Raw genomic sequence first — 27,018 nt, forward strand, 5'->3', positions numbered from 1 at the left:
GAGCTGCCTGCCCAGAAACACAGCCTGGCTCCAGCCAGATCCTGCCCCCTCAGCACCCATCTTCCTAGGGGAAAATCTCTCCCCTAATGAGAAGGGTTGGAAGAGAAGGGTTGGAAGAGAAGGGTTTGCTTTTGAATTACTCCAGCACTGGTGCTGGGTGAGCCCAGGGGAGACCAAGCAGATCTTTTCCCTCCACCCCCCCACCCATGCATCCTCCCTCCCTGCAGCTGCACAGCTGCTTTCCTCAGCAAATTTCCCATTTTTGGGAGGCACGTGGCCACGTTCCTGCCTGTCCCTCTCACAGGGGCTTCCCAGGAGCCACCCAAGTCACAGCCAGCAGCCATGGGGATATCTGCACGAGTTTTCATACGCAGGCAGAAAAATATGCCTGGAGCCCCAGGGCTGAGACAGCAGCCAGGATCTGTATACACAGACCCTGCACCCTCATGAACCCAAGGGCTGCAAAATCCTCCAGTATTTCCTCTAGTTCTCCTTTAACCTCTCAGATGTAACACCCTTCCCTTCACAGCAACCATTTAAAAAAAAGAAAAGAAAAAAAGTGCAGACTTTGCTGGAAAAATCCCACCCAGGACCAAACACGTGTTGCAATCCTCAGCTGCAAGGAGAACAAGTGGGCAGCTCCAGAGCTTTGCAGAGAATTCCTTCCCCCAGTGCCACCCATTCCATGAGACACAGCTCGAGGAGCTTTGGTGAGCTGAGCTAAGGAGGAGTTTTTGCATCTTTCAGTGAACATCAGACTTGACAGCACAAGAGAACACAGAAACCAAGCGGTGTTTTCCCACACATCTGATCCTGCAAGGTAATGGGGATCAAGCAGATACAGGCAATGGGAAGAGGAAGAAAACCAAGATCCTTCCTAAGCTTCTCATAATCCCCAGAAGGTGTTTATCTCACAAGCTATGTTTAGCACAGAGCCAGGCAAAGCTCCTGCCCTGCACCATTCCTATCGTGCCTGTCACGACCAGCCACGCACATCCCCAAAAACTCCTGAGGCAGCAGACAGCCCCATGACTGGAGCCACTGTGATGGCAGAGAGTTCAGGGGCACATCCATCATGGAAACATCCCAGCTGAGAGCTCTGAGGCAGCAGCCTCCCAGTACAAACCTATCAGCTCAAGCCCAAGAAGGAAAAGCAAAAGGCAACACAAGACTGCTCACTGAACTTCCCTAAGAAAAATCAGAGAAATTTAGCTCTGATTCAGGCTGACCATAAGGAGAGGCAGAAGAAGTCTGCATCTGCAGTCCTGGCAGTGGATGCACACCTCCAGAACTAGGAGCATCCCTTCGTGGCAGCCAGCAAACCTCCTGGGAGAGCTGGCAGTGCCAAAATCCCAGGGGAGGCACAGGGGGAGCAGCGGGGTGAGAGGACTCTGGATACTCAGGTGCATCACACACACTCAGGACTGGTTCCCAGGCTGGATGCTGCCCCCATGGAGGCGAAGGAGCTCGGGTCAGATGGGGACCCAGAGCTGCCAGTGCCAGCTGAGCCCAGGCACCCAGCACACAGACACAACACCTGCACTGAAGGGTGCCAGGAGTCATGGTGTGAATGAACCAGTTCACCACAACCAAACCTGCAGACACCCAGAGCTTCCAAACTTCCTCCGAGGAAAGCACCGCAGGCATCACCCTTTGCTGCCAGCCAGACTGCTTCCTCCAAAGTCCTCCTAAAGAGTCTCCTGTGCTGAGCACGAGTGGTCCCCTCCTCCAGGCTCACCTCTTCCCTCCATCCACACATCCACGCGTTGCCACGGCACCCGGGAGCCAAGCAAGAGGTCTGGGCTCAGGTGTCCCGGCGAGAGCCTTTTTAACAAGTCCGGTTGGTCCCTTTTCCAACACGGGATGGTGGCGGGGGACATGTGCTCCTTCCTACCTGTGAGTCAGCAGCTCCGCTCGGCAGCCCCGTCACTCGCTGCTGATTCACACCCTGCTTACACAGCGAACAGGAAACTCAGGTCCACATTCCCTCCGGTTAAGACACGGAGCGTTTAAAAAAAAAAAAAAAGAGCAAGGAGGAGGGGGGGGGGGGGAAAGTCACGCCAAGGTGCGTTCATCTGCTCACATGGTTCCTGACTTCACGTTTTCCAGCCACACTTTTCCAACGCCAAACTCAAATGTTATCCCGGGGAGAAGCAGGAGGCAGCGGCCACCTCCCTGCGCTCCCCTCTCTGCCCAGCGCTGATGCCAGCACGCTGGCCGTGTCACCCCAGGATGATGCCGGCCAGCCGGTGCTCACCTTGAGACAGCCACCGGGCCACCTGAGTCACGGCGATGCTCTATAAATAACCCCCGTGACACACGGTCACGTTTGACGAGGGGAAACTCCACCGTGGCACACGCCAGCGGCACCGAAACGCGGGATCCTCGTCCCTTTCCTTCCTCCCTTCCTTCTCCCTGTCCCTGCCCCGGGGTGAAGGCTCCGCTCCTCCCGGTAGCGATGCTCCAGCCGGACACGACGCCGGTTGCTTTGAAGGCAAAACCCTCCAAGAGCAGCGGGACAAACTTGGCCCTTTCCGTGCTTCTCCGCACCAAAAGCACCTTCACCGCCTCCCTCCCTCCCTCTCCCGCAGCCGCTCACCCCATCCCTTCCCCGCACACACGCGCCGGGCTGCAACCGGGGACCGGCCCTTAGGGCCGGCGGCACCGCGGAGCCCACACCCGCCGCCTTGGCCAACAAGCCCCATCGCCAGCCAGGCGGTTCAGCCCCGAGAAGCAGCCCCCCTGCCCGTCCCGTCCCGTCCCGTCCCGTCCCGTCCCTCCCCGGTCCCGGTCCCGCTCGTACCTCTGGGCAGGGACATGGCGGTGTCGGCGGCGTCCGCGGCGCCCGGCGGAGCGCGGCCCAGCGCGGCGGCCCCGGGAGGAGCGGCGGGAGGGGCGGGGCTGAAGGCGATGGGATCCGCCCCCCGCGCGTTCGGATTGGTCAAGGGAGGGGAAGGGGGCGTGGTCACCGCTCCCCGCAGGAAGAGCTTTGCGGTTCTCCGGCACGGCTGTGCGGGTGAAGTGAGGCGGGCGGGAGAGTCACAGGGATGGTTTGGAAAAGTTTGGAAAAGGCCGAAAAGATCACCCAGTTCCACCCCCCTGCCGTGGGCAGGGACATCTCCCACAGACCAGGGTGCTCCGAGACCCATCCAACCTGCAGCAACACTGCCAGGGATGGGGCAGCCACAGCTTCTCTGGGCAACCTGGGCCAGGGTCTCACCACCCTGACAAAGAGGAATTTCTTCCTAAGATCTCAGCTCAGTCTCCCTTCTTTCAGCTTGAAACTGTTCCCCCTCGTCCTATCACCCTTGCCAGAAGTCCCTCCCCAGTTTTCCTGTAGGTCCCCTTCACCCATCTTGGATCACCAGGCACTTCACCAGCAGGGATTAGTCACCTGCTCCATGGCTCCCCAGCACACGAGTGCTCCAGACATGTGGATGGCCATTTGGGCACAGCCAGCATCTCCTAAATCCTGCAGAGAAATGGCTCTGGAAGATGAGACAGGCAGAGGGAATCAGCCCAGGCAAAGGCAGAGCAAAGCATCCCAGTAGAGCCCAAGTGCTCCTAGAAATTTCAGCGAGGGTGATGTTTTTTTGGCACCTCTGGAAGGCTGGTCCATCTTTCCAGCCTGTTGGAGGGGGGTTTCCAGAGTCTGGAAGGAAAATGGGATGGAAGGAAAGGGCACAAGCATCCCAGACCTCACTGGAAACACTGGGATCTTTGTTGCTGGTCTGGAAGCCCCCCTGGCACAGTGATCCAGGGATGGTGAGTGGGGGAGTGGGATCCCTCCCTTTGTCTGTGCAAAACCTGCTGATCCTTTCCCTGCTCTCCTAGGGCTTCCCAGCAAAGCCACCAGCCTTCCCCCAGCATCCCTGCACAGTGGAGGGCAGCAGCTGTGTTTCAGCTCCCACCCTGCTTCAGGACTTTTGGGCTTTTTATTTCCTTCCTGCAAAATCCAGTACATCAGTAGAGGACTAGGACACCAGTGCAGGACCAGTCCAGCACCAGTATACCAGACCAGGGCCAGTCAGAACCAGTCCACTAATACAGGACCAGTCCACCAGTACATGAGTGCAGGCCTGGCATCTTGGTGCAGGACCAATACAGGGCCAGTCCAGGATTAGTACACTGGTGCAGGACCACCACAAGACCAGTACACCAGTTTAGAACCATCCCAGTACATCCCAGTAGACCAGTACAGCGGCGCGGAGCCCCCGGTGGGCCCCACCTTTCCCGGAGTGCGTTGCCCCTTTAAGAGTCGGACGCCCGTACCAAAACAAAACTGCGGCTCTGCCATTGGCTGCCCCGCGGGCACGTGGCGCACAGCTGGTTTCCTGCGGCCGCGCGCCGGTGTCAGCCCTGCGGTCCCGCTGCCCCGGCCCGGTTCGGTTCGGCCCCGCTCCCATCCCGGTCCGGCCCCGCTCCCCTCCCGCCGATTTCGCTGCTGCCGTCGTTGCTGTCGCTGCCGCTGCCCCCGGCGTTCCAGGGTGGGAGCTGCCCCTGCAAGAGCCTCGGCTCGGTTCGGCTCGGCTCGGCTCGGCCCGGCCATGGCGCACTCGGCACCGCTCGGCCTCTTGGATCAAGGCTGCCCCATCCAGGTGGAACACGATCGGAAGCGGCGGCAGTTCACCGTGCGGCTGAACGGTAAGGGAGGGCGGCTCGGGGGGCTCCGGTACCTTCCCTGCTCCCGGTTGCCCTCGGTTCTACCGCCCCGGGACGCCCAGGGACTCCCTAACACCTCTATTAACCCCCTCCTTACCCCCCCAACTCTCCCCTCCCTGCTCTTCCCCATTCCCCCCTTTTCCCCCATTCCCCCCTTTTCCCCCATTCCCCCCTTTTCCCCCATTCCCCCTTTTCCCCCATTCCCCCCTTTCCCCCATTCCCCCCTTTCCCCCATTCCCCCCTTTTCCCCATTCTCTCTTTTCCCCTCCCCTTTTTCCCCCTCCTCCCCTTTCTCCTCCCCTCCTTTCTCCACCCCTTCCTCTTCTCCCCCCATCCCCTCCTATCCCCCCCTCACTCCCTCCCTCCTTTCCCCCCATCCCTCTTCCCCTTGTGCCACTCACCCATCCCTTGTACCCCCTCCCCAGTACCGTGTGACCCCAGTGGCTCCCCCTCCCTCCCCCCTATTCTCTTCTGAGCCCCCCTGGTTCTTGCTTCTGCCCCCCAAAAAGCTTGGCCCAGGAGATCTGGTGACACGGTGACCCCAGTAGCTCTGTCACCTCTTAGGCAGGGCGAATGGGGCAGTAGGTGCCAGGGGCATTTCTTTGTAGCAGGATTCCTTTCTGCTCTCCTCTTAGTGGTTAATCCCAAATATTCCACAACCCCAACATCTCTTTGCCACGCTGAGAACCACTCTGGGAAAAACAAGCTGCCTGGCTGCCCTGCAGAAATTGCAGGGCAGTTGCCTTTAAAAAGAAAAATAATGAAAAGAAATGGGTAGCTCAGAAATTATGGAGGCTCTCGGAGGCATTCTCAATAAAACAACAGGAATAGTCTGGATTTTATTTTAGACTCTTCCCCCCTCCTGCCCCCCCCCAGCCCTCCATCCCATTTCTATTTCAACCACTAATTACAAAGTGCAGGCTGGAGGCTCAGCAGTGGTGGAACAAGGAAGGAGGAGACGTGAGTGCTGGGTGAGGAGAAAACAATTTCCCCAGCTGCTTATTTCAAAGAGAGAAAGAGAGAAATCAAACGGGGTCCCAGGTGACCACTGCCCCCGTGGGAGCTGTCGTGCAGCTCTGTGTCTGTGGGCAATGTGCACGAGAAGAGAGAGGAGAGCCAAGGGCCAGCAGTTCATAGGGAAATGGCATCTTTTTGATGGTGGTTTGCTGAGGAAAACCTCTGCCAGCCACAGCGTGGGACCAGGAGCATCGGGTGGCTGCGTGGGGATGAGGTGGATCAGGAGAGAGTGAAGTTTGGGAGTGGGAGAATCAAGTGTGGGAGCTGTGGTGGGAGCTGGCACAAAACCTCCACAAAATCCCTTCTCCCTGGAGGGAATCACCACAGCTCTTCCCAGGGTTGGAGGTGGGATCCCAGGGTTGGAGGTGGGATCCCAGGGTTGGAGGTGGGATCCCAGGGTTGGAGGTGGATCCCAGTGATCTCAGTGGGCATTTTTTCTGGGAGTTATTAGGGAGAACAAACCCTTTTTTGGGGGGATTTCATCCCCAGCCATGTTAGGAATGAGCTGTGCCCAGATGAGCTGTGTCCTGGGGTGATGGGGGGGTTGCTGCTGGGCTGATGAACACCCACCCAGGGCAGGGATCTGTCTCCTCTTGTTAGGCATTTGCTGATAACAGCCAAGGTCAGAAGATCCCATCCCTGGGGGAGTGCATGCTGGGGTGTTTATTTCCTGCACCTCTCTCTCCTTCTCTCTGCTGCGTGCTCTGGGCAGGGGAATGACAAGAGAGGGGCCAAGCACAGATTTTTTAGCATTTAGTGACCCATGTGTCCCCCTGGGAGCACTTTTGCCCCATGTTACTGAGCTGGGGCAGAAATGAGCAGCAGCCCCTGCAGCTTGCTGAAGGATCAGCTTGGCTCTGGTGTTTTGGTCCTGTTGTCAGGTAGATAGTGAGTGTGGGTGATGCTCTGGGACAAAACACGGGTGCCTTGGGCTTGTGGGCCAGGCTTTGCCCATCTCCAGTCTCTGAGCTGATGGGTTGGTGGTTTACAGGAGTGGGATGTTGGGTGGAAACCTTTCTGTGGTGATGTTCTCATGGAAATCCCACGTAGCAAGAGGCCTGAGACTCTGAAAACTGTGAAAGTGTTTGTTTTCAGCATTGTCCTCTGCACCCCCCCGTGTAACCTCATGTCAGGACACCCCCTTTGCATGTGAGGAGGACAAACTGGGTTTGGTTTCTTGTGAGTTGCTCTTTCCCTTCTCTGAGCCTCCTTGCTGCACATGGCTCCTAAAACTCTGACAGAAAAAGCTGCTTCGCTTTAACACGTCCCCTTTTTCCTTGCATCCCAAATGCAGAGGCCCTGAGAAGCTGAAAGTAAAGCTGATTATAACCATCCCTCCCTGAGCTCTGTTATCCCTCTGAGAGGAGGGTAGGAAGAAGCCCCACTGGATTTGTAATCAGTTCAGATGTGACTATCAGCAGGAGCCAGCCAGAAACCTCCTGATGCAGCCACTGTGCTGGAAGACATCCATTTGTCAGAGCTAAAAACTTCCATGGGAATCCCACAGCCTGGGTTTTGTCAGGGGTCACTGGGGTGGGTTGTCTAGGGTTGGTTTGTTTTATTTTTTGCATCAGAGATAAAATTTGTCTCCCAGTAAGAAACCCAAAGAGAGCCCTACCCCAAAGCAGCCATCCAGGCAGTCCAGCTGCTTGCAGAGCTGCTGGGGGCAGGGGCACTGCACTTCCAGCATCCTCCTCTTTGATTTCTTGATACCATCAAACACTCCAGGCTCTCAGGGTGGAGGATGGGTCACCACGTCCACCAAGTGGCTCTGGTTCCCCAGGGATGTTTGGGCTTCTCCTGCACCCCCAATTCATGCAATGTGTGGGTGCAGCAAGCCAAGCTTCCTACACCTCCTGCTCTTCCCCAGCTGGGTTTGGGCAGGATCCAGTGGTTGTTGGAAGCTCCTGCTGCCAAGCTGAGTCTCCAGAGCTCCTTGTCAGGAAGCAATGCTCAGGTTTATCAGGAAAACCAGAGCAGCTTGAGCCTTGGGGCTTTCCCCCCAGTGCCCTTTGGGGAAGGGAAAGCTGCTGTGTTAGCAGCAGGGATGAAAGGATCTGGCCACCAAACACTGCATCAAGATGTCTCTGCTCTTCTCCCCATCCACCAGCACCTCTAAACAGCTCCTAAACAGGAAACTGCTTCAAACCAGAGTGCCCCCCCCCCCCAGCCACCACTACTCCTGCCAGGGAGGCCCCTCTGTCAGGGTTGTGCTCTCTCCTCTCCACTCTCTCTCTCATGCTCTGGTGTGTTTTCTCTCCCTAGTAACGTGCCAGTGTGAGCCCTGGGCTGGGATGTGTCTGTTCCTTGGGACATCTTGTCCCCTCAGCTCCCCCTTGCCCATCCCCTCAGCTCCCCCTTGCCCATCCCCTCAGCTCCCCCATCCCCTCAGCTCCCCCCACACCCAGCTCTTGGTGGGCACCTTTCAGCTCAGCAACCAGAAGAGCTGAGCTGCTGCCTGCCTCTGGGCTTTCCTGGCTCTGGGCTGGCAGCTCTGTCTCCCCTCTTGCTTTGGGGGAATGGCTTTGCAGCAGTGCCCCAAGGAGGCTGGAGCTCAGGGGCTGTCTCCAAAGGCTGCTGAGCACAGGAATTGACCCCCAGGCAGCAGCCCTGCCTTGCTCCAGTCCTGGACACACAATGGTGTATTGTGGGCTGGGACTGGTGCAGAAGGACTTGGGCTGGGGGCACAGGTCCTGCAGCATCCCCTCACCTGGCAGGTACCATGCACATCCCAGTGGGATGTGGGGAGCAGAGCTGGGCTGGAGCAGTGTGCCTGGCTGATTCCAGATGTCCCTTCCCCACCTCAGGGCTGGGCTCACTGCCTGTTCCCCTGGGGCTCACAAGCTGGGGACTCATCTGGCAGTGTGGCTGCCCAAAGCTGTCTGCCCTGCTTGGGTAAAAGCTCTGTGCCTCTTGATCTGGGTGGGAAAGCTCCTAAGTTTAGACCTGCTCTCTCTTACAGCTCCTGGAAAAGCTTCCCCTTCCCCTGTGATTCCAGGGAGGGAGGGCTGGGGAGCAGCTGTGCTGCCATTCCCACCGTGCAGCCTCCTCTTTCTGGCTGTGCTGATTTGCATTGACTCAGATTTCCTCACTCACCCTGGCCTTGAAGCCAAGGTGCTGTGCAGGGGAGTGTCTGGGTGTCAAACCTCCTGGTCAGGCTCATGGAGCACTCACTGCTCAAGCCCTGAGCTGAAATCAGAGCCTCTTTTGGGAAGCCCAGTCTGTGCAGGCTGCTAAAATCCCTGTCCCAAAGGCCAAGGGGACAAGACAGGAGGGAGCCCAGTTTGTGGTTTCTCCCTCATGCCACGATTTGGGGTGGTTACAGCTTGCATGCCCAGTCTTTAGGGGGGAATTGAGACAAATTCTGGGCTGCTCCTGAGAGGAGCCAATGCTGCTTCCAGCTCCCCCAGCTCTGTGATATTCCCATGGCCAGGGGCAGCCCCTTCATGCCCGAGGTGCTTTGTAGCACCAAGGCATCTCCCAGCATCACTATTGCAGCACGGTGCCTCTGCTCCCCCCATCTCCTCCCTCCTTTTGGTGTGAAAAGAAGGGTTGTGCCCAGAGTTGCTCATGGGGAGCAAAAGCTTCAGCTGCTCCTCTGGAAACACAGAGTTGAAATGGTCTTGTTTCTTGTGCCTTGCAAATACAAGTGCCTTTCCCCACTGCCAGGGGAACTGGGCTGGAGTTGTCAGCTGAAAAGCAGTAAAATAAAGCTTAGTGAGCTGAGCTGCAGCATGTAGCCAGGTAGCCAAGAAGGCCAATGGCATCCCGGGCTGGCTCAGGAACAGCGTGGCCAGCAGGTCCAGGGAAGGGATTCTGCCCCTGTGCTCAGCTCTGGGGAGGCCACAGCTTGAGTCCTGTGTCCAGTTCTGGGCCCCTCAGCTCAGGAAGGAGCTTGAGGTGCTGGAGCAGGTCCAGAGAAGAGCAAGGAGGCTGTGAAGGGATCCAGCAGAATTGCTGTGAGGAAGGGCTGAGGGAGCTGGGGGTGTTGAGGCTGGAGAAGAGGAGGCTCAGGGGAGACCTCATCACTCTCTGCAACTCCCTGAAAGGAGGTTGGAGCCAGGGGGGGGTTGGGCTCTTTTCCCAGGCAACTCTCAGCAAGACAAGAGGGCAGGGTCTCAAGTTGTGCCAGGGGAGGTTTAGGTTGGAGATGAGAAAGAATTTCTTTCTGGAGAGGGTGATCAGGCATTGGAATGGGCTGCCCAGGGAAGTAGTGGATTCTCCGTGTCTGGAGATCTTTCCAAAGAGCCTGGATGTGGCACTGAGTGCCATGGGCTGGGAACCACGGGGGGAGTGGATCAAGGGTTGGACTTGGTGAGCTCTGAGGTCCCTTCCAACCCAGCCAGTTCTAGGATTCTATGTAATAAGTGCAGGTAAAGCTTGCAGCCCTTCACCCTCCAATAGCCATCAGAGGGAAAGGAAAGGTTTCTGTTATTTTAATTGAGATTGCTTCTTTGATTGGAAGCTTGCATTTCTGGATCTCACTTTTAAATACAATGACCCTCTGGAAATGAAATATTTGTTGATTTGAAGACAGAAGTTCAGGTTGTGCAGATGAAGCCAGAGAGGTGTAATCAGCTCTCTGATTTACACATGTGCTGAAACTTCTTTTTTTTTTTTCCTCCTGTAACTGCTGTGAGAAAAGTCAGGGTGTTGTAACAGGAAGCCTGAGTGTGCATGTAAATGGGTGTGCATGTGTGTGTGTGTGTGTGTGTGTGCACAACCCCTTTGCACGTCTTGTTTGTGCTTCCCTGTGTGCCTGTGGGATTCATCTCTCCCAGCACCTTCCCCAAAACGTGTCTGACTAAATGCTGCACCACCAAGCCAAGGAATTTGGTCCTGTTTTATGTGCCACAACAACAAAAAAAGTCTGTGCTGGAGAGAGAAAGGAATTTCCCACCACCTGGGGCAGCTTTGTCCTGTTCTTCCCCCTCTTCTTTTCGCTTCCCACCGCATCAACACATCCCACCCTTCCCTGAGAGCTCTTTTTCCTATCCTAAACATGTTCCTTGGACATCCCCAGCCTGACCCCTCTCTCTGGCACTCCTCAGGTTGCCACGACAAGGCAGTGCTGCTCTATGAGTATGTGGGCAAGAGGATCGTGGACCTGCAGCACACAGAAGTCCCCGACGCCTACCGAGGGCGAGGAATAGCCAAGCACCTGGCCAAGGTACAGCCCCTGCCACCAGGCTCTGTCACCTCTGTTGGCTTTGTGCCCCTTGGGAACCAGCCCTGCTCTGCCCCTGCTGGGGTAGATGGAAACCCATGGTCAGGCATTCCTATTTCTGGTGGATTCCTAAATCTGGCGGATTTCAGAGGGGATGGGTGGGTGCCAGCACCTCCAGCTGCTCGCCCGGGCTTGGCCCATTCCCCCCGGCACCAAACAGCTCTGGTGCCCACCTCACAGGGCTGAACCTCCTCACCTCAAAACTTCAAGACCCTCCTGAGTCCTTTTCCTGCCTTGTGCTCCACAGGAATGCAGGGAGAGCTGAGGAGCCGTGGTGGTGGGGATGGGGGGGGTTGAGGTTACAGCTGCTCCCTGAGCCAGGACAAATGGGTGACAGTGGTGGCTTTCATGTGGCTCAGTGAGCTGAGATGTACCCAGGGGGTTGCTGCACACCTCTGGTTAAAATGGGGACACTGTGGCAAGATGGCTGAGCCCCTCTCCAGCCCTCTCCCTCCACCTGCCTTGCACGGGGGGGGTCCATGATGGCATCCTGCATGTGGGGTGCAGGACCCCGGTGGTCTTTGGGTGGTTTCAGAGGAGAGTGTAGGGTGGAGGTGCTGTTTGTAACCCATGTTTGTAACCCATCTGTCCTCTCTGGCTGGTTGCAGGCAGCCCTGGATTTCGTGGTGGAGGAGGACCTGAAAGCTCACCTGACGTGCTGGTACATTCAGAAATATGTCAAGGAGAACCCACTGCCACAGTACCTGGAACACTTGCAGCCTTAAGGCAGGACAGCTCTGACACCAGCACACCTGTCCCTGACTGTTCAACGCGGCCTTTGCTTCCCTGCAGTCTCAGGAAATCCCTTTCCCACACTCACAACTCCCATTATTATTTTTTTTTTTTTTATGTGCGTCCACGTGGTGCATGAGTGTGGGCACCACCTCCTGCTCTCTGCCCACCTGTGAGCATGGCTACAGCCCCTGGGCCAGGCTGGCTCCAGGCACACGTGGTGCCCCCCGAGTCCTCTTCCCAAGCCAGGCATAGGAAGAGGAGGATTTTTCCACCAAACTCCATTCCAAGACCAGGGGATGCCTCATTCTGTGCCTCATCCTCTTCCCTCCAGTTGGAGACAGCTGTGAACCTGCTGGGGGATGTTAGTTAGGGGGGGTGCTGCCTTACCAGCCCCCTCTTCCTCCCTGTAGCTGGGAGAGATGATGTGGATGAAGCCTCGTGGGACAGAGGGGGTGCTGGAGAAGCCCCAGCCCTGTGTGAGGTTCATCTGTTGGACACCAAACTTTGCCCAAGCCCACGCAGGGCACAGGTGAGAACATTTGGCCCTGGTGGTGCCTCTGGGGCTTTGCTGCACCAGCTGTGGAGACACTGGGACAGTGACACCTTTGAGCCTAGGGACAGGAGCCATGTGAGGAGCAGGCTGTGGCCACGGGGACTGCAGCAGAGCATACAGAGCCTGCAGAGTTGGAAAGGTGGCTGAGTCCCCAGAAATGCCAGCTCCTGCCCAGCCATCTGTGTCTGCCCCCAGTGTGGCATCCCCATGGGGTCAGGAGCCATCATTCCTGTCTCTTCTATCAGCATCAGCTGTGCTGGTGTGGACACAACCTGCTCAGAAGAACACCAACCAGCCCTGGCCCAAGCAATGAGGGGACATCTGTGTTTGCAGGCACCAGGGTAGTTTTCTGCAGCTGATTAAGAAGAAGGCTCCCCCCATCTCTTTTGATTCCAGCCCTGCATCCCTGTGTGCACCCCAGATCATAGGGTCTGAGCCATCATCACAGCCTGAGCTCATCAGTGGTAAGGCCTCCAGGACCTGGTCCTGGCTCATCTGCAGGGTTTGATGCAAGAGCCACTGCCTCCACCTGGATGCTGGTCACTCCCTACAACCTGCAGAAAGAAGCCCTGGCTCAGGGCACTCCTTGTCTGCTCACTGACATCCTCCCAGCTCCAGGCCCTGAGCTCTGGCAGCCTCTTGGGGTCCTCATCCAGCAGCAGAAACCTTTGTGTCCTGCTGTTGCCTCTGTGATGATGACTCCATAGCACAGCTCAGTGCTGCAGTGGGATGTAGATGGCAGGGCACTGCCTGGCTCTGGATTTCTGCCTGTCCTGCCTTGCCCAGGCTCTCCAGGGCCTGAGTTAGATCCCAGAGCATCTCCCCCTGAGCTCTGGGGTTATGGTGGTGTCCCAGGGCTGTGGGGAGGCAGATGGTGCCAGCCCTGAGCAGCTGCTGGGGGCTGCAGCCAGGCAGAACAGAGACAGAGCCTTTACCTGAATCCAGCCCTAACTGGTCTCTCATCAGGGACTCAAGTTTACAATCTCTGCCACGGACTGAATGAAGCCCCAGCCAAGAGGCAGCTCAGTGGTCTGTGGTGGCAACAGCAAAAGTTCCTACAACCTTCTCTCCTGGCTGGGCTGCTCAGAGATGGAGACCCCGTGTCTGATCTCATCCTGAGCATTTCCTCCCAGCCACCAGCTGGAGGTGAAGCCCTGCTGCCTGCCTGTGCTCCTGGGCTGCTCACACCACTCACAAGCTGGAGTGAAACCTCCCAAACTCCATCCCTGCCCTGCCACACTGCAGCCTGCCCATGTCCTGTGCCTGGCAGCAGCTCCATCTCCTGCTCGTGTTGCTCAGGAAAGGCACCAGGCTCAGCCCTGCTGCTGCTGCCTTCTGCTTCTGCCCTCTTGCTGCTTGTTTCAGCTTCCCTCTGACCTTCAGGATAGCACAGAGGGGCTGGGAAAGGGTTGCAGCTGAAGAAAAGGGCTCCAGAAGAAATCTGGGCTGCTAAATGTTTATTCTTTAACATGCAAAACACACTTCAGAGTCGACTTACAGGAGCAAGGCTGGCTCTGTTACAGCCAAAGCAATGACAGAACCATCCCTGCTCTGATGCCAAGGTGAAGCTGAACCATCTCCTCTCCTGCAAGCCAAGGAAAGACACCCTTGTATCTTTGCTGCAGTGGGGCTGGGTGCTTTGTGGGAGCAATAACTGCAAGCCTTTGCCCTGGTTTTGTGCTCATTTCCACTGTGTGACAGCTCCAGAAGTTCTGCAGGGCAGCAGCTCGCTGGAGGCTGAGCTGTGGTCACTGCACCACCAGGGTCCCAGTGTCCAAGCCCAGCCCTGGAGCCCTTTGTGCTGCTCTGGCAGGAATCTGATGTTTTCTGGCACTGGATCACAAGTGGCATTTGCTGCCTTAAATCAGGCTCTGCACTCAGTTTTGCTGCTGCTTCCTTTCGAGGTGCTACAATCCCTCTCTGGTGTCTGACCTGATGGAGATGGGTGCCAGGGACTGTGCCAACCATTTCACTGCTGTCCCCAGCCTCTGCCCGGGGGCTTTGATGTCAGCAAAGAGCAATACCCTCAGGTCACCAGCAATGCCACAGTGCCCCTGGGATCTGTCACTGCCATCTGGCTCAGCATCCCTGGGTGTTGGGCAGCCCTCCCTCCTTCTTTCCCCTCTGCCACCCTCCTTTTCCCAACTCCTCTCTGCAGGAAGGAGCTGGGAGTCCTGCACTGCCCCTTGGTGCTGAGGAAGCTTGGAGGAGTCTGGGGATCATGGACTCTCTCCAGCCACGGGAGTGTGGAAGTGGTTTGGTTGAATATTGAGGTCCCCAAACCCACCTGAACTGCAGACTTTGGTGGGTGGGGAGATGCAGATTGCTGCCCAACCTGCTTCCACATCACCCAACTTGAAAACACCCCCCTCCCTCCTTCCCCTTCCCAGCCTTGTCTTTTCTCTGTCCAAGGTTTCCATTCTGTTGACTTTGGTGGTTCCAATGTGCCTTTCCTTCTCAGGACCTGTGACAAATGACTTTTCTGCTTTTGTTTATGTCTAACATTTATCTTTACCCCTCCCTCTGTCATACTATGAAACATATTGCATGGAATACAATACAATAAAAAGTGTGGCTTAACTGACCCTCAGTGCTTCCCTGCACCACGCTGGGTGGGGGGCAGGATGTGGTGCCAGGAGAACCAGGGGACCTCCCCAGCTCTGTCACCACTGGGCTGAGTCACTTTGACAGCCTGTTTCACGGGTCCTGTCAAACATCCCTGCTCTCCAGTCCATGCCCCAGCTATTTTTGCTATTCATTTTTCTACATCAGTGTTAAATGGTGTTTTTCTCATCCCCCAAAAACACAGCCTCTTCCACATCTAACCACACATCTCTTAGGCAGGGACTACCATGTGTCTGGCTGTGTCTGGGAGAAGGTGGGAGATGAGGAAGAAGCTGAGAGATCTGCACGCTGGTGTGCTCAGCAGCTACTCAAAAAAAAAAAAAATAGAGAAAATGCTGCCTTTCTTCCTCATGAGGAAGAAGATCTTGTGGGAGAAGGACCTCATAGAAGTGGTGAGGATGATGGGAGGGTCATGTAAGACCCTTGCTAGGTTCATGGCAAAGGATTCCTGGTCCCAGGTCTTGTGTTGGCTGCAGCTCCCTGTGAACAACCATATATTTTCATCACCTCACCTGGACACTCCCTGCATCACCCTTCTCCTCTCATGGAGCACCTCGGGGCCAGACCCCAGGTGGTTCTGGCAACCAAGAGGGAGGCATGGGCTGAAGCTACTGAGTTTTTCCCCCTGGCTGACCTCACAGTGACTGCGTTGAGTTTGGGGTGAGTGGGATGACAACTGGTTCCTCTCCTCTGAGCTGCCCTTGCTCACAGCAGCCCCGGCTCAAGATTGTGGGCCAAAGATTTCATGAGCAGGCACTCTGTTCTTCAGTTTGAGATGATGGCTGAAAACACAGAGGCATGAAAGCATTTCAGAGGGCAGCTGGTGGAGTCACTGTGCAAGGTGGATGGGCAGATGGCTCAGAGGAACACAAGGTGCAGAGGAACTCCTGGGCCAAATGCTCCTCAGCCCCCAGAGCTCTTGGTCTCCCAGAAGAGTTCCTGCTGCTTCCTAAAGCTGGGTGTGCTCTAGGGAGGCTGAGGCTGGAGTTTCAAGCACTGGAATTGCCAGGGCTGGGGAGGTGCTGGGGAGAAGGGACACAGCTCGTTTACAGGTAGGATCTAATCCAGTGTGGCAAATGGGAAGTGGCTCCTGGGCTGCAGTTTGAGCAGGCAGGAGTGGGGGTTTTGCCCCTCCCGAGAGGTTTGGGTTGGAGCAGGGAGCTGGGCTGTTGCTGGTAACACTGTTTACATTCCACATTCCAGACGGTCCCGAAGCTCCAGCCTGTGGCTGCAGGTTCTGCCAGGCTGGGCACGTTTCCCAAACTCCTCTTGTTCATCCCAATGCACCACTTACCTCCACCTAAAGAGCTGACCCCTAAATTACGGCTGAGAAAGCAGGGATGCAGGAGAGCATCTGGAATCACAGCCTGGCAATGCCTGGGAAGTTGGGGGCAGCCAGGGGCTTATTCCCTTTCGTTACTTGGAAATAATGGTGTCAAAAAGAGGCATTTTCTAGGAATGAGAGGCAAAGGCAGTTCTGGAACTCCCTCCTGGGAGGGGTGGTTGTGCTGGCAGCACAGGAAAAGGGAGGCTGGGGAGCAGGGAGCTGCTGTTGAGGGACAAGAAAAAGGCTTCTCTCCTGGAAAGGGTCAGAGAGGATCTCCCAAGATGGACCTTTCAAGCATCCCAGCACAGGTTCCCCTGGTGACCCTGCTGTGTGGAGGGAGGGTCCCAAAGCTGAGGACAAAGGAGCCCTGGGAACCCCACAGAACCTCCGGTACCGAGCTGCTGCCTCCGCTCTGCGGGGGAACCCGGGACAAACCGGGTTTGTTTTATTTTCTAGGGAAGCTTGTGGCTATGCAGCGTTACCCCTCCTCAGAGGAGCAGCAGCCTTTCCATTCCCTGCGTCCTGCTCCTCTTTCACCATGTTTTTAAGCACAGGATTTGTCCCAGCGGAGCCGCTGCCTCCTCCCGCGGGGGGTGCAGCTCTGAGAGCCTCCGTTCTCCTCGCCCCGCCGACACCATCCAAGTGTTCGCTTTCCAGCAGGAGAACAAGGCAGTGCTTGGTCCCGAAGGACGCTGAAGCCCCAAGCAGCGCTGCTCCCCCTCCTCTCCGCGCCCACTCCCCGGGCCCAGGCCGCACCCCCGCCCGCACCTCCTCACGGCGGGGCCGCGGGGCAGGCCGGGACCCACCGCCACGCTCCTCCCATGGCCGGCCCACTGGCGTTGGGGCGCGCCGGCGGAAGAGGCCGGGCAGGAGGGGCCGAGCCGAGGCTGGCGGGGTTGCTGTGCCCGCCGGAGCCGCCCGCGCTGTGCGGAGGCCCCGTCCGGGTTCCCGCCCTGGGCCCCGTCCGGCCCCGACACCCCCGCTGCCGCCGCGGGGACTACACGTCCCAGGGGCTCCCCGCGGCCGGGCGGTGGCGCGGGGCATTCTGGGAGTTGTAGTCCACGCCTGGACAGACCCTTTGCCCGCGACGCGGTTCCTCCTTCCTCCCCGCACTACATCTCCCGTCGGCCGCCGCGGCGGGCCCGGGGTCCCTCGGCGGAGACATTTGCGAGCCGAGTGTCTCCAAGATGGCGGCGTGGGGAAGGAGGCGCGCTGGCCCCGGCAGCACCAACAGCGGTGGCGGCCGGGAGAGGTGAGCTGCGGCCGGGCAGGAGGGTGCGGGGCTGCCGGGGCGCCTCAAGCGGCGAGGGAGCGGGAGGAGGTGGGCTGCGGAGGCCCGGGGCTCCCCGCCATTCCGGGGCAAGGGCGGGGGCCTCGCTGAGGGGAGCGTGGCCGGTCAGGGCGGGGGGGGGGGGGGGTGGACGCGGCCTCGCTGAGGTGAGACCGGGGCCGGGAGGAGGGGATCGCCGGGGCCGTGAGGAGGAGGGGATCGCCGGGACCGGCGGTTTCCCGCTGCGGGAATGAGGAGGGGATGCGGGGCCCGGAGCGGGGAAGGTCAGCGCGGCCCGCAGGGTAGCGGCGGCCTCGGCCCTTCCCGCCGCGGGGATGCGGCGCTGGGGGCCGGGGTGGAGGAGAGGGCCGGCCCGGGGAGGCTCCTTCCGCGGCTATTTTTAAAGGCAGCCACGAGTCCTCCAGGGTGACCTCCTTCTGAGGGCGGTCCCGGCCGCCTGGGGGTCAGCGCGGAGCCGCCGAGCTCCCCCGATCCGCGGGGCCGGGGTTGGGGCCGGGGCCGGTTCGGGCGGTGTCCGCCGGGAGCTGTGTGAGGCTCTGCCTTGGCCTCTGTCAGGACGGAGGAGCAGGTGGGACGTGGCTGGAACCCCCCACGGAATAGCTGGAGAGGTTTGGGAATCGTAACTTGAAAAGGGGAAAAAGAGGCAGAGGAAGAATCTCGTGGAGGTGCTTTAAAATCTGGGTGCAGGGTTCTGTACCTGCTGAAAATGCCTGCTTAAATCCTGCATTTCCTCACGTTGGCCTCTTCCCTGTTTTGCCCCAGGGTAACCAGCATCTGCCGGGAGTTGCTGTGTTTTCATTTTCTTTTTGTCCTCCGCCTTGCTTAGAGGCTCTGATTATCTCCTTTAATTTTTGCTGTGGCTTTTTCTCCATTTCTGTTCCCTTGCCATAATTCACCAGAACTCTTCTGGATGGTGTTGAATCTGGAGAGCCAAAGAGAGCCCCAAGTAGCCCTTAAGCTTCTGGTGTTAATATGAATTGCAGGAATGCTGTCTGTGTTGAGGGAATTTCAGATGAGTTGAACTGGAAGAGCCAATGGAATCACTGTCTCATTTTAGTTTATATAAACTGCTAAAAAGCACTGAGCTCAGGGGCACAGGGGCTGCACCCAGCACTGGCACACGAGGTGGGGAGTTTTCATGGAGAGTTTTCATGTGGTCCCTTCTTCCCAGCAGAAGGGAAGGGGGGGAAAAAAAAAAATAAAAGCACTTAAATGAAAATTATTCAATCAGGATGAAAATCGGTGCAGACTTAAAAGCAAGTTGTTACCTTGTAACTTAATCCGTGACAGTTTCAGTAATCTAATTGTAGTTTGAGGTGACTGTTTAAGCTGTGATTACTCTTGATCTTGTGATCAAAACTACTCATTCATAAACATGAGTTACTTCATGAATCTGCAGCATTTTATTATTTTTTTTTCCCCAGGCAATGAGAGCCAGTGTAACCCCCTAGAATAAAGCACTGAAGTGTGCTTGTGAGGGCACAGTCTGCTTTGCCCCTGTGCTCAGCCCTGGTGAGGCCACAGCTTGAGTCCTGTGTCCAGTTCTGGGCCCCTCAGCTCAGGAAGGAGCTTGAGGTGCTGGAGCAGGTCCAGAGAAGAGCAAGGAGGCTGTGAAGGGATCCAGCAGAATTCCTGTGAGGAAGGGCTGAGGGAGCTGGGGGTGTTGAGGCTGGAGAAGAGGAGGCTCAGGGGAGACCTCATCACTCTCTGCAACTCCCTGAAAGGAGGTTGGAGCCAGGGGGGGTTGGGCTCTTTTCCCAGGCAACTCTCAGCAAGACAAGAGGGCAGGGTCTCAAGTTGTGCCAGGGGAGGTTTAGGTTGGAGATGAGAAAGAATTTCTTTCTGGAGAGGGTGATCAGGCATTGGAATGGGCTGCCCAGGGAAGTAGTGGATTCTCCGTGTCTGGAGATATTTCCAAAGAGCCTGGATGTGGCACTGAGTGCCATGGGCTGGGAACCACGGGGGGAGTGGATCAAGGGTTGGACTTGATGAGCTCTGAGCTCCCTTCCAACCCAGCCAGTTCTAGGATTCTAAGTGACACAGCAGAACAACAGCTACACCTTCAACCAGCATTTCACAACCCCTCTCAGGAGGTGATGGGGCTTTTGGGTGTCATGATTGGTGACACCTGGGTGAACGTGACAGATGATGCCTCTAATAGGTGTGGGGTGATGTCAGCTGGATGCCACACCTGCAATCGCAGAGCTGGAGATACTCATGGCTGGGCCTCTGCCTCTCTCCATCAGTGCCTTGTTCTAAATCACACCTCCTGAGCTTGTTTGGCTGCTGGCAGCACAAGCTGTGTGAAAAGCAGTGCTGACAGACCTGATGTCACCAACTGATGACATATGCTTTTTAGGCAGTGAATACGTTTTTCTGAAACTGGGCAGGATTCTTGTCCAAGGCACATTCCTTTGAACTGAATATGCTAATCCAGCTGTCCTTATAAATGAGCTGCTTCAAGGAGTTTTTCCAGTTGGCAGCCAGCTAGTCTAAAAGGCATCTGTGTGTTGGGAGGTGGTGTGAGGAGACTCAGTAGTGAATAAATACTGTCTGCTATTAGACTAGACCAGCTTTCATTAGAAAAAAAAATTAAAAAAAAAACAAGTCTAGCAACTGTATCCCCTCATAAATGACTTTATTGATACAGGGAACTCTGAAATTCCTCAAAAAGTGCTTTCCCCAATCAGACTAAATGTAAGGACATTCATTTCAAAGGCTGTTGGCTGTGAACTCCAGCTGGGGCTCTGGCAGCAAAATAATAAAGTTAAAGAAAATAAGCCTAAACACTGAAGAGAACCAACTAAATATTTGGTTTCTTTTTTCTTCTTCATTCTGGATAGACTCATTAATGGAGACTGTCTAAAGGGAATTGTTACTCTGTAGACCAAAACAACTTTTTTATTTTATTTTTACAGAACAGAGCTGAATTGTGCTTAGTGTTTTTGTATAAAATTCAGCACGATGGCTGCCAGAACAGAGGACAGAATGCCATTTGTTCCCCTGGGAGATGTTCTAACAGACTCCAGAAGGAACAACTTTCATGTCACCACCACTGCTCCTGTTGCCTTCCCTGCTTGTCTTGGCTTCTCTGCCCCTTAAAGAGGGCTCTGCTTTCACTACCTGCACTGCTCAGATTTCTGGCCCTCTTGTTTGCTTACAGCAATGATTGACCTGTTTCCATTAGCCTGGCTAATCATTAGTTGACTTAAAATTGACACCTTCTCCTTGTCTGGTGGCTGGAGGGGTTTTTTGTTATGGTCTGGTGATGTTTCTCTTCATTTTGTCTTCCCTTATCGAGGCTGCCTGAAGAACTCACCTTTATTCTTCACTTCTCTTTCCTATGTGGAGTTAAGGTACAACTTCAGCACAAAAGTCTGGCTTTATTGCTACTTTTTTTCCTGTTCTTCCTCCACTTCAGTGCCTGTGTTGAAAGCCACAAATGGCTGAGAATTGTAGAAATTTCAGCAGAGAAGCAGTTCTTCAGGTGTCCTTTCTGTACACTGTGTTCTGGAGCTCTCCTGAGTAGAAAAACACACTGCTGAACATCACTTTGAGGTGATGCATTCCCACCAAGGATTAAAGGCCAAGCCACAGCTCATTCCTTAATCTTTAAATTATATTCTAAGAAGGGTTTATGTGGGGGGAGTTTAGTGTTTGAGTTGGTCATGCCTTGACTTTACTGACTCAAGCTTGGCTGAGATGCTGATAATGACCCCAGACACTGCTTTGGCCACCTGTAATGCACTTTTTGTTGTTGTTGTTGCAGTTCACTTGCACAGCCAGCACAAAGTCCTTCTGTTGCATTGCTAAACTAAATTTTGTGCACGTGTGCTGCTTGTGACTGGTGCTGTCACAGTGCTGCAAGCCTCTGCTTTCTTTTAACTACTAATCAGACTGCTCTTCATTTGCAGTTAATTTGAGTGTCTGGTGCTCTGAGCAATAATGTTGTCCAGGAACATTTATTTATTTATTTATTTAACAGACAAAACTTGATCTACATGTTATGGGAGGGGTTTAAAGAGAAACTTTATTTTCTTTTTGTGCACAGAACTGCAGCTGTGCTTTGTGCAGATTGAGATTGTTTCTCATGGTGGTTTTGAACGTTCTGTAGAATGGAGAGAGTTGGATGAATTGAAACCTTTGCCAAAAGTCCCTCTTGGCAGGTGGAGGAATGTCCTCGGGCTGAGGGCCACAGACTCATCAGGCTCACTCCTTCTCCCCTGGAAGTGGACAGGAGGAGGAGGAGGATGCTGGGGTTTCTCCCAGGATCTTGGCCCCTGCCTTGTTTTCACCACTGCTCATTTGTTTCTCTTTTTGCCAGCTGGCACCTGACAAAACCTTTGGGTCTTTCCACACTGAGTGGCATCATGCCCCCTCCTTAGAACGTTCTTTATTTCTTCATTCACAGCCCAGTTGAAGCTTGGAATGTGCAGGCTGCTGTTTTCATGAGGCAGGGGCTGCTCCCAGGCTGGAGGCAGAGCCATGGAGCTGCCTTTGAGGGCTGGACCTGGGAAACTGTTGGAGCTGCTATTGTTCAAGCCCTCTCCTGCTGCCCTCTGATATTCCCATGTTAGGAAGATTATCCAGATGTAATTTGAAGCTTGCCCTGTAGCTCACAGGGACACTTCTGCCCCTCCTGCTGGTGGTAGCTCTGCTAACAACCAATCCCTCAGTTACAGTTGGGGCATTACCGAAATTTGACATCAGTGATTTAAAATTCTTTTCATCCTGCTAAGCCAGATAGTTGGTATCCCCTCACATTCCCCTCTCTCTGCGCTCTGTTGGCACCAGGAATGGAGACACTTAAAAATTTCTCAGGGATAGAATGCCTGAAGCTGCAGAAGGGTGAACTGTTTGTGTGGGGAAGTCCAGAACTTTCAGAACATCTGTACAGCTTTTTACCTTAAAAAAGTGGGAAGGGAGTGGGAAGACAAATCCTGGAAAATCATTGGATTGAGTAACATTAACAACTGGGTTCAGGTTCTGGTCTGTGCAGTAAGCAGCATGCTGGGCTTCTGAGCACGTGGCAGCATTTTATGACTTTGGGAACTGGGTCCCCTCTCTGGCACTGGTTATTTATTATTCTTTCAAGTAGAATGGAGCTCATCTACAATCAGCTTGCTTCAGAAGGGGTGGAGGCCAATGTGGGGCTGATTGCACAGCTCTGCATTTTTGTTTGTCATTGCTGGGGGTGGGGGATGAGCTGCAAAAGGCAAACTCCATAGGCTCCAGTGTTTGACCAAATCCAGTGCCTCTGCCTGGGTTTGTTGCTGTGCAGCTGCTCTGGTCAATTGAAAAGCTGTGTCAGGAGAGATTTCCTCTGTGGGAAGGGAGGGAGGGAGGTCCTGAGGCCTGCTTTGTGTCAACAGGGTCTAAAACCTCCTCAGCCCCGTGGATCTCACCTGTTTCTGCTCCTGAACCTTCTGAAATCAAACCAGGCTCCAGCTTTTCATGCTCCAGGGGCAGCCAGATCTTGTGTGGAAATGAGAGGTGATAAACCTCCCTTCCTCAGTTAGAGGAGAGGAGACTTTCTGCTTGTGTTGCTGCCTCTTCATGTGGCCTATTGTTTGAGCAGCTTATTTTTCATTCTTTGACCTTTATTTGTTGGTTGCCCATTCTGCCACCTGCAGCTTCAGCACTGTGATACAGATTTGTTCTGAAACCTAAGGACAGGTTTGGAGAAGCAGCATGGTTAGGGGGCCAGACTCTATCAGGGACGAAGCCTTTGTGCAGATTAGTTCCCTGTGGTTGGTTTGTTTGTTTGTTTATGGTTTTTATTTCCACCTGCTTTAAGTTTTGCTTGGTTTGGCTTAGGAAGATTGTGCTTTTCTTGACTTTATTGTTATAAAGCTCCAGAGCCTGCCAGCCAAAAGATTCCAGCAGAGATGGACAGCACTGCCTCTGGATTCCTGCTCTCTTTGAAGCTGCTGCTTGTGGTGTGTCTCTGCCTTTCAAAGGCTCTTCAGAGGGAAGAACAGGCAAAATCTGAGCAAGGAGAAAAGAGGCTGATGGTTCAGTGTCAGCTGTCCTGATGCTGAGCCTGGAGAAGTCACATGAAATGCAGTTACCTGAGTTAATTGCAGGCTGAGAAGCCTTGTTCCCCAGGGCTCTTCTAGAGGCAGAACAGGAATGGGCTTGCTTCACCCTTGTTTTCCCTGTGTGGCAGGGAGATCCTAGGGGTAACCAGGCAGTTGTGCTGCTCCCAAGCCTCTGCAAAGTTCTCAGTAGAATCTGGGTTCCACAGACCCATTCTGCATCTTCCTAGGGGTAAGAAAATGCTGAAAATGTTCCTTAAAGGAAATACTTTATCTGGAGGGTTGTGTTAGCACTGGGTCAGCTTCCAGCTTGAAAATACCTCTCAATAGCCTTTCCCTGAAGTCATGATGCTGTAGTAAGTGGTTTCATATCCTCTGTTGGTGGTGTTCTATGAAGTTACCTTAAGGCTCAGCATGTGTTCTGTAATTAAACTGGAATTTCTGATTTGGAATGAGCTGCACTTGGAGCAGTTGTCATAAAGAAAAAAAAATCTTTGGCAAAACCCATTATCAGCTGTGTCCTACTGTATCACAGTAACACCTGGTTAACTAATTCTTTGCTGAAGACTCCTTCATTTGAGGTGAAGTGGTTATTTAGAGATGCAGCACTCTGTGACACTTCCATGTAGCTGCTGCCCTGCAGAATTCTTCCCTAAATCCTTGCCCAGTCACTGCAGAATGTTGGAGCCCCCCACATCCTCTGCTGTAAGAGTTAATTCCAATTTCCCAAACCATAACAAGACCACGGCCTGAAAGAAGCCCCTGGAATGCAGGGTGGGTTTTTATGAAGAGCCAAGAGGGAAAAGCACACTGCAGAGCACTCAAAAACTGCCCTGCAAGTTGAGTTTTCCGTGTAGATGGTATCAGTTCCAGCCAGGCTGGGAATGAACCTGCTGATTGCTCTGCTTTGAGAGAGGCTGCAGGGACCTGGATTCTGCTGTTACCTTTGCTGCTGTTTATAAAGCAGTTACTTGTTGCAACAGAGTGTGATTTAACCATGTTCTTGATTACAGGTGGCCCTTTGCAGCAGGAATGGAGCTGCAGGTTCAGGGTAACATTTGGTAACACAGCCCCTTGCCAAGGTGTATTTTTTTTCTCTCTTATTTTCCAGTGCCTGCAGTGAAGGGCTCCTTTGTACTAATGGAGCAAAAAGTCCAAGTTTCATCCTCCATCTCAGCAGTGACTTGCTTCCCAGTTTCAGGAGGGTCCAAATGCTGCTGGGATGAGCTTGTTTTGTCTGCTGGGATGAGGTCAAATAAGTGTGTGATTTGTTCTCCTTCTGCTAAAGGAATCTAGGTATTTTTATCCTGGAGAGGCCACGTGCTCCTTTGTGTTCTGGTTAAGCACAAGTATGTCAGAAATAGTTCTTTCTTCTGCTTAGAAGCCAGGATTTTGCCTTGTTCTGGTGAATCAGTTTTTACCTTCCCTCAATGCAGGTAAACAGTCCTGTTCCTTTTGGTACTCTGGTGTGTTAATGTAGCTGAGCTCAGGTGATGTGTGTGGAGGCAAAGTGGAAATGGAGGTGATTTTGGTGGTTAAAAGCTGCTCCAAGTCCTGTGAATCCCCTGTCAGCAGGGAGGGAGCTCCAGGGGGAGGTGAGCAGCTCACTCTTCAAACCTGCTTGGGGTAAACCCCCCAAATCCTCTCCTGCTTTGCTGTTCCCTCTTCCAGCAAAGGGGGTGAACAGTTTTGTAACAGAGCGCTCACAGATCTGACAGTGTAACAGATCTTTTCCACCTTCAGCAGTGTTTCTCAGCCATCCTGGCTGGATTTGTTACCTGGATGTACTCAGGAGCACTAAATAGGAAGCTGCATCAGTGGCAAGGAGGCAGATGTGGGGAGCAAGCAAACATTGTCATCTGAAGATGCTGCTTCTCTTAAAACCTCTCCGTGACTTCCAGTGGTTGAGTTGCTGTAATTTTCTGTGAAAACCCCTTCAGCCTGGACAGGTCACTCACTGACCTGGTGTGGTGTGGCTGGGAAGCTGTGACCCTGCTCAGAAACTCCTTGGCTCTCAGTTGAGGAACCATTTCAGGATTGTTAACAGGATCCCGTTTGCTCCAGAATGTTCTAGCTCCTCCCAGTTAGGAAAAGGTAAGGAAAAACAGGACTTGGGATGACTTCATGTGCCACAGGTGTAATGAGAATATTGATTCCAAAAGGTGCTGCTTGTTGAGTGAGTGCCCCTCAGGGGCTGCCCTCCCCGGGGCCTCCTTTTCTCTTCTCTTCTCACAACCGGGCGGGCCAAAAAATCCTCTCTGGAAGCTCCGTAGTTTTAATTCCACGTTTCCTCTTAACAGGGTCACCTTGTCCTCCACGGACTGTTACATCGTGCACGAGATCTACAACGGAGAAAACGCTCAGGACCAGTTTGAGTACGAGCTGGAGCAGGCCCTGGAGGCTCAGTACAAGTACATAGTGATAGAGCCCACTCGCATCGGGGACGAGACGGCCCGCTGGATCACTGTGGGGAACTGCCTGCACAAGACCGCCGTGCTGGCGGGCACGACCTGTCTCTTCACCCCTCTGGCCCTTCCAGTAGATTATTCTCACTACATCTCCCTGCCAGCTGGCGTGCTGAGCGTGGCTTGCTGCACCCTCTACGGGATCTCCTGGCAGTTTGATCCCTGCTGCAAGTACCAAGTGGAGTACGACGCCTATAAACTTTCCCGCCTGCCCCTGCATACACTCACCTCCTCCACCCCCGTGGTGCTGGTGAGGAAGGACGACCTGCACAGAAAGAGACTGCACAACACGATAGCACTCGCTGCCCTGGTGTACTGTGTAAAGAAGATCTATGAACTCTATGCTGTATGACTCCAGCAGGGAAGAGAGCAGCCCGCAAAGACGAGTGGATTAAGGCTCCCACAGTAACGTTTTGGTTTTCCTCTTTGAGAAGCGGTGGAGACTGGGAAGGAGCTGGTTTCATGGAGCTGTTGTTTTTGCAGAGAACACATCACTGGTGCACCAAGGTTTTTCAGTTCTTCGTTACACTTAGGAATGTGGATGTGTGGTGACTTGAGAGCAGGATGTCAGGCCAGGGGAGTCCGATCCAGCAGGGGAATGTTGATGAAAGAAAGCAAGCTAGAAAAAAAAAAAAAGGGGTGTGAGAGCTTTTTTTTTTCTTTTTGTTTTTTTTTTCTTTTTTTGGGAAACATTTAAGTATATTGTTTAATTGTATTACACAGAACCAGCCAGAAATTACCATTGACCATTAAAGGATGAGAATTTCAAATGCTTTTGCTCTCGTTACTGTTATCACAGTTCCCTTTTATAGCTTCCAGGGGATGGAGGCTTTGCTGTGAGAACTCCAGTGCTGGTAATTATTTATGCATGCTCACACACAGACCTGATATTCCTCTTGTCCATTGCACGTGGCAGCAGCCTCCATGTTACTCCCCAGCAGCCTTCTGTTGAGGGAATAGCTGTACAGTGTTGTTTTCCCTCTTGCTTGACCAGTTGTGTTTCTTGAGAGAGCCTCTCTTATCTTTCTAGGAATTGCTTAACCATCAGTGGTTGGGACTGAAGGTGTCCAACCCCTCC

At 54.3% G+C, this 27,018-nt stretch overlaps 3 protein-coding genes across 4 annotated transcripts in view; 2 read left to right on the forward strand and 1 right to left on the reverse strand.

The window, feature by feature from the left end:
* Positions 1–2,892, reverse strand: part of MAP2K3 (mitogen-activated protein kinase kinase 3) — a 32,997-nt gene extending 30,105 nt beyond the window's left edge. Inside the window, exon 1 of one of the 2 annotated variants that reach the window (XM_030459628.1) lies at positions 2,804–2,892. In XM_030459628.1, coding sequence (XP_030315488.1) covers positions 2,804–2,819 — 16 coding nt within the window. In that variant the 5' untranslated portion in view covers positions 2,820–2,892. Of the gene's footprint in view, positions 1–1,738; positions 1,896–2,803 lie in introns of those variants that run through there. The other variant, XM_030459626.1, reaches the window with a different exon arrangement.
* A 1,468-nt stretch (positions 2,893–4,360) lies between these two features.
* Positions 4,361–14,779, forward strand: NATD1 (N-acetyltransferase domain containing 1). The gene is made up of 3 exons (XM_030459617.1): positions 4,361–4,644; positions 10,731–10,849; positions 11,515–14,779. Exons 1-3 carry the CDS (start codon positions 4,548–4,550, stop codon positions 11,629–11,631), a joined length of 333 nt encoding a protein of 110 aa, XP_030315477.1. The 5' UTR covers positions 4,361–4,547; the 3' UTR covers positions 11,632–14,779.
* A 2,339-nt stretch (positions 14,780–17,118) lies between these two features.
* TMEM11 (transmembrane protein 11) lies at positions 17,119–26,710 on the forward strand. The gene is made up of 2 exons (XM_030459616.1): positions 17,119–17,398; positions 25,776–26,710. Exons 1-2 carry the CDS (start codon positions 17,334–17,336, stop codon positions 26,290–26,292), a joined length of 582 nt encoding a protein of 193 aa, XP_030315476.1. The 5' UTR covers positions 17,119–17,333; the 3' UTR covers positions 26,293–26,710.
* Positions 26,711–27,018: the final 308 nt, after the last annotated feature.

Source organism: Calypte anna, chromosome 14 (assembly GCF_003957555.1).
Source record: "Calypte anna isolate BGI_N300 chromosome 14, bCalAnn1_v1.p, whole genome shotgun sequence".
NCBI lineage: Eukaryota > Metazoa > Chordata > Aves > Apodiformes > Trochilidae > Calypte > Calypte anna.

Coding starts and splice junctions, on each gene's coding strand:
- NATD1 (XM_030459617.1), top strand. CDS start 4,548: ATGGCGCACTCGGCACCGCTCGGCCTCTTGGATCAAGGCTGCCCCATC. Junction 4,645..10,730: donor GTTCACCGTGCGGCTGAACG/GTAAGGGAGGGC, acceptor GGCACTCCTCAG/GTTGCCACGACAAGGCAGTG. Junction 10,850..11,514: donor TAGCCAAGCACCTGGCCAAG/GTACAGCCCCTG, acceptor GGCTGGTTGCAG/GCAGCCCTGGATTTCGTGGT.
- TMEM11 (XM_030459616.1), top strand. CDS start 17,334: ATGGCGGCGTGGGGAAGGAGGCGCGCTGGCCCCGGCAGCACCAACAGC. Junction 17,399..25,775: donor AGCGGTGGCGGCCGGGAGAG/GTGAGCTGCGGC, acceptor TCCTCTTAACAG/GGTCACCTTGTCCTCCACGG.